Below are 11698 nucleotides of genomic sequence, written 5' to 3' on the forward strand. Positions count from 1 at the left end.
GTATGGATATATATTGTTTTGAAATTGCTCAACTCAGCCATCTTGGAATTTTTTGTGATGACGTCATTATTCTGATTAAATTTTTTAACGAGAGTCAGGAGTAACTATTTAGCCAAGTCCTTGTTACATTTGATATACATAGCATATGTAAAAGTGACTAAAAACATACATTTATTTCCCTTACCCCTATCTTAATTAGCCCAAAATAGGATATTTTATGTCAAAATTTTAAAGCGCTATAAAAAAAATTGCCCAAGCTCTAAGAATGGGGATTTTTTTTCTGAGACACTATATGATATACTGATTCAGAAAAACCAAAAATTAATTTTCCTTTACTTTTTTCCCGCTAATTTCCTACTACATCCAGGCTATTTCATTTACTTTCAAAGGTTGTCGGTACAATTCAAAATATACAACCTGACACATAAACTTCACTTGCATCATTTCATGGAGGTATTTGATGATATTCTAGCATGATTAGTATCTTTTTAGGTGTCCCCCGATAAGTAGGACAATCCATAAGTCGGACATCCCATAAGTCTGACATCCCATAGATCTGAATAATTTTTTTTTCAAAGGTTCAACATAGAAAAAAAACCACAGAAACAGCCTAAAAGGGCTTTCAGGGAGCCCTCACACAGTGGAGGCTGGTCTTGAGCTGCCAAGGGTATACTTAGTGGGACTTAATACGGGATGTCGGACTTAAATGGAATGTTGGAGGAATCACATTTTTTTCATTTATTGCGCAATCCTTCAAGATAATGCATCATCTCATACGCCCGTATTCTTAAAACGAACTTTAGTCGAACTTCGAACTAGAACTTCTACTACTTCGTAAAAGTTCTAACTACGACTAAATCAAGTCCTAGTTGTAGTTCAGCTGAAGACGACTGGCAAGCAACAACTATCAAACTAACCAATTTTAATAGCAGACGAAATTTTAGAGATCCGGTAACGCGGAAGAATATTAAACTGCCGTCTGTCTTTCAAAAACATATTTCCTCATAATTCATAATTGACCATTATTCGCCTAATATTATATACTAATAACTATATTAGTCGTTAACATCAAACGATAGAGAATTTGAACTGTCACTAAAAATTTGCTTTCTTTTGGAGAACTATTATAGTTGAGGTCGAGCGAGGGCGGCGCCATCTTTGTTGTTGTTACGGTGATTCTACGTGACCGCAACGAGAAAGAATTTCATGCAAATCAGGAACTGTTGCATGTGGCTAGCAAAACATGCTAATTTCGCCTTTTGTAAGCTAAACGTAATGTCCCTTTTTTTGAACACAGTGGAGATACATCAGACCTACTTATACAATCGTTTTTATTCATTTCACTTTATCTTAAGTTACAAAAAGCACGTTTTCATTGGGGTAACTATTTTAAGTCGGCGATTTAGCCTGACTAAAAAAATCGGCCTGCGGAGGTATAATTTTAGGCGAGGTTGGCGTCATTTAGTCGTAATGCTAGTCGAAGTTCGTTTTAAGAATACTAAATGACGTAATTTTTAAGTTTTAGCTCGAACTACGACTAAAGTTTGTTTTAAGAATACCAGGGTTAGTCCTCTTTCAAGGATATCAGCTGATGAGCACACACTGTTGTGGGTAAAGAGCAGCTAACAGTCCAACTGGATTACGCCAAATTGCAGCCAGGAAAATATGACAAGGATTGGTACATAGGCTGTATAGTTGAGTGTTCAGATGAAAATAATGATGTGTTCATTAACTTCATGAATCAGTCAGACAAAGGACTTTTCTCATGGCCAGCTTCTGTTCGTAAGAATGTGTGCTGGGTGCCGTTCCAGAACATAATATGCTTCATCTCTGCACCTGAACTACATGGACAAAGTGCCAGGTTTTACTAACTTGTTCCCGAGGACACTGCACTTATTCAGATGAATTTACCATTATTTCTATGAGCTCCTGGCTGTGAGGCTGCTCATAGTGTACTTCTGACAATGCTGTCCATGACATTTACTGTTTCTTAGTGTCCAATAAACTGAAAGACACCGGCCTCGTCCAGTGTTGGCATGTAGAATAAGTTTCCCTTTGGTCATACATGCCCATCCTATTCTGTTAACCTTACAGCTGGATTTCTTTAGGAATGATACTTAAGTTAACAATATTGAACTTAAGCATGTCCTTTATAAAGCAAATGAGTAGTGAGGCGTTTTCAGTATTAAAAATCGCCTACATTTGACCAAATTATTTAGCAATGAAGGAGATGAGAAAACAAGTTGAAATTTTGACCAAATAGAGGCAAGATATGTACAATTAAGTAGAAAAAGTTTCATTACTATTATTATTATTATTGCTCACATGATGAAACTGCCACCCGAAAATCTGCAAAAATGTCATTTTTTTCAGTCGGAACCCTTTTCAGGGATCCCTAACTCCTATATTATGGCTTGAATATAGTCAATCTCTCTTTTACACACAGTCCTGTCCTCAGATAGCAGGATTCTAGCACAATTATTACTATCTGTAAGTGCTCTTACCCTCACAGGGAGGACTTGAAAACTGATTTTTTTTATTTCCGCCTATAAAAAAATACACATTTGAGAGGGAAATACTGTAACTTGAAAATGAAAAAAGATAGATCAATTCTGACAGCAGATGCTGAAAGCCTGGGCCAATAATACCCTGAGAACCAAATTTCTACTCCTACCTCTGCCTCATTACCAAGATATTGACCTCCAAAAACCCAATAAATTTAAGTTTGTGATTCGCGAGGCCGAAAAGGGGGCGTGGCACCCAATTTTTGGGGGGAGGGAATATCTCCGAAACCACTTGGAGTATAAGTCTAAAATTTTGCATATGTGTTCATTATTCATATAAAGGTATCTCCAAAATAAATTTGAGCCAAATCGGAGTCGGTCAACTGCAAGCATTTTTCAACTTTGGTTGAGTTCATATGGAATGACCCTTCCTAACTTTTCTCAAAATTGTGTCAATTGAACATGCACACATATTTATTCCTAAAACCTGCTGTACAGTAATTACAAATCTCCCTCTGATTAAAGACCACCTCCAATTAAGCACCACCTCCTATCATCTTTATTATTCTAGAGACCAAATCTGCTAAAGATCATGTATGCCCATTCCAAAATGTGGCCCTTAATTGGAAGGAGACTTGTATCAACATTTCTGATGATGTGTCAGATACAGAACTTAACACCAAGACCTAAATGCACTTCACACTGTTATCCCACTTGTTGGATTAAACACCTCAGAACACATACCCATCTTCCTATGGCAGGTATACAGTTATATATTATCAATTTAATCTGAATTTCTGTAAAAAATATTTTGAATGATTTTTAGGAGCCTGGTAGTTACTGTACCAATATGCTACAAGCAAAAGTGTACAAACATGGAAAATTCTAAAAGTAAACCAATAATATGCGTACTGTGACGTTTCGATTAAACGGTACATATATTATTGGTTTACTTACAAGAATTTTCCATGTTTCTACTGTACATCCAGAAACCTGATGAAATTATTTGAGCTCAAAAGTGTACAGTGACGATGAAGCCAACTGACGAAAATAACAAATATACTGTAACAATAATTATAAGAATAAGAATAAGATATTAGTCTAATTTATACGTTATGATTATTTAATGGAAGAAAATACTTCACTCCATTGACGAAAATAAGCAAATAATGGCCATATGAACAGTTCAAACAGGTAGCATGTACCTTGTTTCAACTAACAATTCATGTCTTCATCTGAAGAAGCTTGATTGAGCTAGCGGAAGCTACTGTATTTCCAATAGAAGCTAGCTTGAGCTAGCGAAAGCTACACCAGAGAAAGGAAGAGAAAGCTTGTGTCTCAAAATAAAATTTGTTAGTGTTTTATTTGTTTTCATTTATTACTGACAAATACAGCTCATAGAGTCATACTTGTGATCTCATATTTATTATTTAGCTGTTGGATATTTCTGGTAGCGGGAACTGTACAGCCAGTGAAAGAAGGGTAGGGTATTTACTGAAAGCTACTATACTTTTCAAATGGGATTTTTAATGACTTACTTACATTGGGGATTCTGGTATAAAGGAATCGTACAAAATCATGTTGGTTTCATCAACCGTAGGTCTTGACCATCCCTTAGCAGCAAAAACAAAATCAGACAGCCTAACAGACTCGGGAGCAGGCCTAGAGTTGAAATAATGCACAAGCAAAAGTTCAACACAAACCACATCCTTTTCAAACTATGTAGGCTTTACTTATTTTACAAACAGAGTACCAACTGAGTGCCACTAAGCTTGGGCCTTGGGTGACATAAGAATTTCTGAATGCCCATTCAGGCTGGCAGCCAGGGCTGGAAAAACAGCACAATTTATTATAATCATATTAACTGGGGGAAAACACTTAATATGCACCAACATCCACCAAGAAAACACTCATGCCACCAAGAAAACACTCATGGTGCATCAATGTAGAAGAGCATGATTAATATAAATGGAGCCCCATGTCACATGTTCTAAGATGGAATGAAATGAAAGTATTAGGTTAAGTTTAAGAACTGAACTGAAGATTATAGTAAAGAAGCAATAAACATTTTCATTAGCTCAGTTTCTTTGCAAAATTGGTGGTAGGAAGGGGTTCTTACACAAGAGTATACTGTATGTCAATGCTTTCCAGCCATATACAATAAAAAAAAAAAAAATTATTAGTAATTATGCAATCCTTTGCCACCGTAGTTGCAGTTTGTCGTCCTCGAACTTGAGGTTGACAGTTTAAATTTCTGGCAGGTTTCCATAAAATCGCTATCACCAAAATTTGTCAGTGACACAGAGTAGCAATTTTGAGTGTCTAAAGTATTACTGTAATTATTATTCATCACTAAAATACTCCTTAAGTTGAGGAGGTTGAACACCAGTAGCGGATCCAGGAATATAAAGAGAGGGGTCCCAGGGAAGGACTTTCACAAATGCAAGATCTAGACCACCTTAGCCCCAACATTGGGGGTTAGGGTTAGGAAAGAGAAATGTATGATTATGGCACCTCAAGATGGAGGAAAATATACTTTTTACTTTTTAAAATTTTGAGGGGGGGGGGGAGATGCCTTGTGGGCTCTCTGGGCCCCTTTGAACTCAGGCCTCACCCCTGAAAGCTTATAGGCGTTAAGTCGCAATTGAATACTGTGGATTTGTTTTGTGTTATAATTGGTGATCCACTTCCCCAGTGGATCACCTCTTGTTATTGTCAGGGATCTTTTTGGTGATCCGCTTCTCGAGCAGATCACCTCTTGTTATTGTCAGAGATCTTCTTACTTTGAACATCTTTTTTTTTTTTATTCTACCTTTCCTTCCATTTTTGTTCGCACGATATCTCAAAATTGCTACAAGCTACGCACAAGGTCGCTTCATCGATCATTTTGGCATCGCCTGGAATAGACATGGTAAGGTTTTCAAGGTGACCAGTCATGCGTGACGTCAGCTACGCGCAATTTTGCGTTTTTACATTATCGATCATATCAGCCTAACCAATTGCTATTTTGAAATCGTATTAAGTGAGCATTAACTTCAGGTCAATGTTAAATGTACTGTATCCTAATTTTATGTGTGTGCTTCGTAACACGTGCGTACGCGTACGTCAAAATTTCAAAATGCTCAAAATCAATTTTTGACTAAATTAGAGCACGTTACACGCCATTTTGAGCTTTTCAATATTTTTAAAATTTACCACTACGCGTACGCATTTTTATGCACGCAGCTCGTACGGAAGCTAGAAATTAAGTTTTTTTGTCACATTTCGGGTTCCTGACATTGTTTTTACAAGTTTCCGATCTTTTCAATCACCTTATGGCCAATATTCAATGCCGTACGCACGCATCAAACATAGCGAACTATGTGCGCATTTGTGCCGATATACAGTGAAATTTTGCTAAAATCAGGCCTAATTTTAAACAGTTACAGCTCTTTAGGATGAAAGGTGACCCCCAATTTTGATTACATATTCTGAAAGCACATGAGTTGTAAATATGATTTTCTAGCTCATAATGGTCGATCGGACATTGTGACGTCATCATAATTGCCATCTGAATTCAACAAACAGAATTTTATCGATGACGTCATTTTTAAAAATGCGCATTTGAGTGCATCTCGCTTGTTCTTGGTCGATCGTCTTCCAACTTTGAATATGTTATAGCTGAGGCAATTCTCTTTCATTATGTGACTTTGTACATTTTGATAATGTCATCATGGTCAAAATAAAGGTTTTTGATGACCCCCTCATCTTTCTTTCCTCAAACATTTAATGACCCCATAATCACCTTAACCAGCCGTGATTTCTGAATGATATTTAGTGGGCATAAACTTCAGGTCATGCTTAAATGTTACGTACCTTAATTTCCTGTGCGCGCATCATAACGCACGCGTCAAATTTAAAATATGCTTAATATCATGCCTATTTTCAATCAGTTATAGCTCCTTAGGATGAAAGGTGACCCCCAATTTTTATTACATATTCTAAAAGCACATGAGTTGTAGATGATTTTATTTATCATAATAGCTGATCGGATATTGTGACGTCACCATATTGCCATCTGAATTCAAAAAACTGAATTTTTATATATGATAAATACTATGAATGATAATTACTCCTTCACCAACAGGCGTTTGTCAATGAAAGTTGATACATATATATTTCATATCAGGAGACAACAGTGCATCATGACGTGCGCGTACGCATGAGTAAATCTTTTAAAATGCTCCAAAATCTTTTTTAACAAACTAATTTAGCGTATTTTGCCATTTTCAGCATTTAAATATTGGTCAATCCGCACCGCGCACACTTCCTTGTGGGTCAAAGTGCGGCGGATCACCTAACTCGTCCGCAGTGACGAGTTCAAATCTAGTTCTTTTTTTTATTCTACATTTCTGTCAAAGATCTGTTAGCACGATATCTCAAAATTGCCAAGAGCAACACACAAGCCCATTTCAGCAAACATTTATTTGGCTTGGCCTGAAATAGTCACAATAAGCTTTTCAACGTACTCAGTCATGCGTGACATCATCTACGGGCAATTTTGCGTTTTTACATTATCGATCATATCATCCTAACCATTTGTCATTTTTCAATCATATTCAGTAGAAATAAACTTCAGGTCAAGGTTGAATTTCATATACCAAAATATTTTGAGTGCGCGTCATAACACGTGCGCACACGTGCTTCAAAATTTTAAAATGCTCAAAATCACTTTTTGACTAAATAAGAGTACGTTTCAGGCCATTTTTAGCATTTCATTTTTTTTTTTTAATTTTCCAACTACGCGCGCGCATTTTTACGCACGCAGCACATACGGAAGCTAGAAATTAAGTTTTTTTTACATGTTTTGGGTTCCTGACATTGTTTTCACAAATTTCTATCCTTTTCAGTCATCTTATGGCTAATAGCAATGCTGTACACGCGCATCAAACATAAGGATCTTTGCGAGCATTTGTGCCGACATACAGTGAAAATATGCTAAAATCAGGCCTATTTTTAATCAGTTATAGCTTCATAGGATGATTGGTAACCCCCAATTTTTATTACATATTCTGAAAGCAGATTAGTTGTAAATATGATTTTATAGATCATAATGGCTGATTGGACATTGTGACGTCTTCATATTACCATCTGAATTCAGTAAAACTGAATTTTATCTATGACGTCATTTTAGAAAATACGCATTTAAGCGTATCTCGCTTATCCTTTATCGATCGTCTCCCAACTTTTGGTATGTTATAGCTGAGACAATTCGCTTTCATATACGACTTCTTTTTATATTTTGATGACGTCATTATGGTCAAAATAAATGTTTTTTCTGACCCTCTTATCTTTCTGTCCTCAAAACGTTGACGACCCCATAATCATCTTAACCATTCGTCATTTCTGAATTATATTAAATGGGCTTACACTTCAGGTCAAGGTTGAATGTCAGTTACCTTGATTTTCCATTCGCACGCCTTAACGTGTGCGTACGCATGCGTCAACAATTATACATTCTTAAAATTATGCCTATTTTTAATCAGTTATAGCTCCTTAGGATGAAAGGTAACCCTCAATTCAACTTTTATTACTTATTCTGAAAGCACATGAGTTATAGATATGATTTTATAGATCATTATGGCTGATTGGACATTGTGACGTCATCATATTGCCATCTGAATTCAAAAAACTGAATTTTTATTTATGATAAATATTATGAATGATAATAAGTCCCTCACCAACAGGCGTCTGTTCATGAGGGTTGATACATATCTCATATCAGGAGTCAACACTTTGTGACATTACCATGCGCATGTGCGTCATGACGTGCGTGCGCATGAGTAAATCTTTTAAAATGCTCAAAATTCTTTTTTTAAAACTGAATTAGCGTATACTTTACGCCATTTTCAGCATTAAAAAATTGTTCAATCCAAACCGTGCACACTACGAGGGGGTCAAAGTGCGGTGGATCACCTAAGTTGTCCTCAGTGACGAGTTCAAATCTAGTTAATATTATGATGTTATCCCATCAAAAGTTACAGGTTGTTGAGATTTATTGTGAAGTGTATTTCAGCTTACTTACTTGTGTACTCCTGAAACGGAACTCCTCTTCATTTTTTTCTGTAGCTCATCTGCCTCTTTGTTTAATCGTGACACAAGTGTGAGGGCAGTTTCCTCTTTTTGCTTTCCAAGAGGAATGATCTACAAAAATGGAAATAATGAAGATTATCTTCAGAAGATTGAGTTTTCCTACATGATTTCCTGTACAGTAACAGGTAAAATACACTATCAAAATTTTTAACAATAAACAGGTTAAATAAAATAGAGGTTAAACACACAGAGAACATAAAATTGAGTGTACAGGGTATAAAGTATGTTATAATCAGTTTGTACAGTATCCTTTGTTCAATATTAAGAGCAAGGAATTATCTGCACTGATGTCTGAACAGAATGTCAGCCTAATAATGGCATAGGCCTAGATGATTAGTGATGTCCACAATTTCTTTTACATGTTGTCATCTTAACCTGCAGCTTCAAAGGGTTGCTCTTTAGTACCCAAAAAAGAATGAGGTAGGAAAAAAGTAAATCCTGAAAGACCCAAGAAAATCCAAGCAAAACAAAAATAAATTTTTAATCTTAATATGTTTCAAAGTCCATGTTGTTTTGTTTGCTGCTAGACTCCACAATTTGTCTATACCTCTTCAAATATATAGCAGTGTATCCATACTTCTACCAGGGGCAGATCCAGAGATGTCCCAAATGGGGGGGGGGTGAAAGAGAGGTTAAAAGTGGGGCCGATTAAGACAACACTACTCTAGGGCGTCCAGGGGAATGTTCCTGCTAAATTTTTGTTTTCTAGACACAAAAAAATAACCTCCGAGGCGTTTTGGCCGATCAATTATTTCTTTTTCTTGATTATTTTTTCAAAATTTTTTAAAGTGGTGCCTCGGCCAGCCCGGCCCGCCCCCGTGTACAGTAGAAGAAACAACAAAAAATATTTTTACACTAACAGAAACTTGAAAAAGTATAGATTTACTGTACAATCATGCAATGATGGTCTACAAAGTGACTGATATTTGTCTGCATATCGTATGGTTTAACATGCCAGACACTCCAACCTACCTTAAGAACTGCAGGAGGAATAGCATCAAACTTTACAGGTGTCTTGATAAGGGCTAGGTCATGGGTTGCAATAGTTGCCTTCGTCCTCTTGGCACACAATGCATCATGCAACTTGGTCTGAAATGAAATACAAGAAAAGATTTGAACTGCCATAGTTGTCTCTTGGTCTGCGCATTGAGTTAGTTCTTTATGTACTGTATAACCTCTATGCAAATATTATACTTTACAGTGTGCCTACACAAGCTAGACCTACTTGGCATTCATCATTTACCTGAGCTGCAAGAAACTGCTTAAAATTGCTACCTCTCTCCAGGTCTATGTTTCGGACAACACAACAGACAATATATGGTCGTATGATGGCGGTATGTTTGGTCACAACAACATCAATAATGTTGCTTGTTGGGCAGTCAGCTAGAGGTAGAACCTTGATGTTCTTTTCAGTTTTTAATAGTGCTGTTTCCTTCTCTCTCTTCTTACTAAGTTTCTTGCCCTTACCTAGCTTAAACCCATCCTCTTCATTGTCAGTTGATCTCGTCTTGGTCCCTTTCTTACCATTTGCTCTAACATAGTCTAAAATTGCCTTTGTTTTACATTGTTTTACAAGCTTGTCCAGGCGCCTATCTTTGAATTTGTTATTTTGAAACAAGCATTCTTTTAACTTTGGACAACTACCTAACTCGACGGGCAACTCACTAATAACATTTTCATGGAGATCAAGTTTTTTTAAAGCCTCTAACTGATCAATATTGCCGCTTATCAGTTCAATAGCATTGGCTGAGGCTATCAAGTCGCTCAAATGTGCAAAACAATTTGAAAATAAAGGCTCGATCGACTTTAGCTTGTTCCCAGCGAAGTTCACAACAGCTAATTTGTTCAGTCGTTTCATATCAGGTAGTTCGTAAATCAGATTATTACTTGCATCAATACTCTGGAGATTTGTCAGTTCATTAATTTCAAATGGGAGGACTGATAAACTATTACCAGAAACATCAAGCAATTTTAACATATGAAGTTGGCCTAGCGACGGCGGAAGCCTGTCAAGTTTGTTTCCTCTCAGAACTAGGTTCACCATGCTTGAGAGCAGGCCTATCTTTTCACTGATAAAGGTCAAACTTGTATTTGATATTTCAAGAAAATTCAACATTTTAAGGTTGAATATATTGTCATCAAGACCACCATCATCTATTCTGCTTGATATTTGATTCCCAGAAAGTACTAGTTCCCGACGATTTTCCTTTTTTGCACGAACCGTCTCTTCCCATACATTCGCCGCCATGGCCGCACAGCAAGTACAGTACACAGTACAGTATAATCCGAATTTCCAAAGAGTATCAGTCAATTCGAGCAGATGCCACTTCGAGCGAATGCTAGTTCGAGCGGAAAAAGAGCCACTATGCGAACAACAGCGACCTGTGTGAGTTATGTACGAATTACTTAAAAATTTTCTATTTTGAGCAAACTATTGCATTCGGCCGAGGCTCAAGCCTTGTCTGGGAGCCAAAAAAAAGCCCTGGTGGGTTTCAGACATAGAGATATAATAAGAATACTAGAGCGCTAACAGCAATGTATTCATGTTCGAAATACGCAGAGCTGTGTGTGTGTACCATCCAAGATGGCTGCCATAGATTCAGCCAATCAAATTTCCCCTGAGCACTATCATTTTCAATGGCGCCCTCAATTTACAAGTTCTGCAAAGATCTTATAAACACAAGATAGCGTTCTCCGCGATTTACGCGTGCAAATTTCTGTAATAAGGCATGAATGTTTGAGCTCGAAAAACTCCTAAAGGTAGCTAGCGATTTTTCTAAACAGTGGAAACTGAACTTTAATTTTGAAAAATCAAATGTACTGATTACAGGCCAAAGGGTTAACCATCTGAGAAAATGGAAACTTAGTGATAGTTATATAATAGAAAAGGACATGTACAAGTACCTCGGGGTAATAATCTCTCGTTCGTATACAGACTCTCATCATAGAATAAAACAACAATACAGCGCAGAATCGCATGGCCGGACGCACTTTTAGTGAAAAGTTTTCCTCCATTAGTGGAAAAGGAAGGGCGCCTTTTGCGTCTGGATATACTCAGCAAT

At 36.9% G+C, this 11698-nt stretch overlaps 1 protein-coding gene across 2 annotated transcripts in view; it reads right to left on the reverse strand.

Moving 5' to 3' along the window:
- LOC117121612 (leucine-rich repeat-containing protein 47-like) overlaps positions 1 to 11201 on the reverse strand; it is a 32794-nt gene extending 21593 nt beyond the window's left edge. Inside the window, exons 1-4 of one of the 2 annotated variants that reach the window (XM_033266847.1) lie at positions 9880 to 11201; positions 9609 to 9725; positions 8569 to 8687; positions 4047 to 4166 (exon numbers count right to left, since the gene is read on the reverse strand). In XM_033266847.1, the coding sequence (XP_033122738.1) occupies positions 4047 to 4166; positions 8569 to 8687; positions 9609 to 9725; positions 9880 to 10884 (1361 nt within the window). In that variant the 5' untranslated portion in view covers positions 10885 to 11201. The remainder of the gene's footprint in view (positions 1 to 4046; positions 4167 to 8568; positions 8688 to 9608; positions 9726 to 9879) is intronic. The other variant, XM_033266848.1, reaches the window with a different exon arrangement.
- Positions 11202 to 11698: the final 497 nt, after the last annotated feature.

The sequence above is a fragment of the Anneissia japonica genome, unplaced genomic scaffold (assembly GCF_011630105.1).
Source record: "Anneissia japonica isolate Jap-2015-1 unplaced genomic scaffold, ASM1163010v1 scaffold5825_len372023_cov165, whole genome shotgun sequence".
In the NCBI taxonomy this organism is placed as follows: domain Eukaryota; kingdom Metazoa; phylum Echinodermata; class Crinoidea; order Comatulida; family Comatulidae; genus Anneissia; species Anneissia japonica.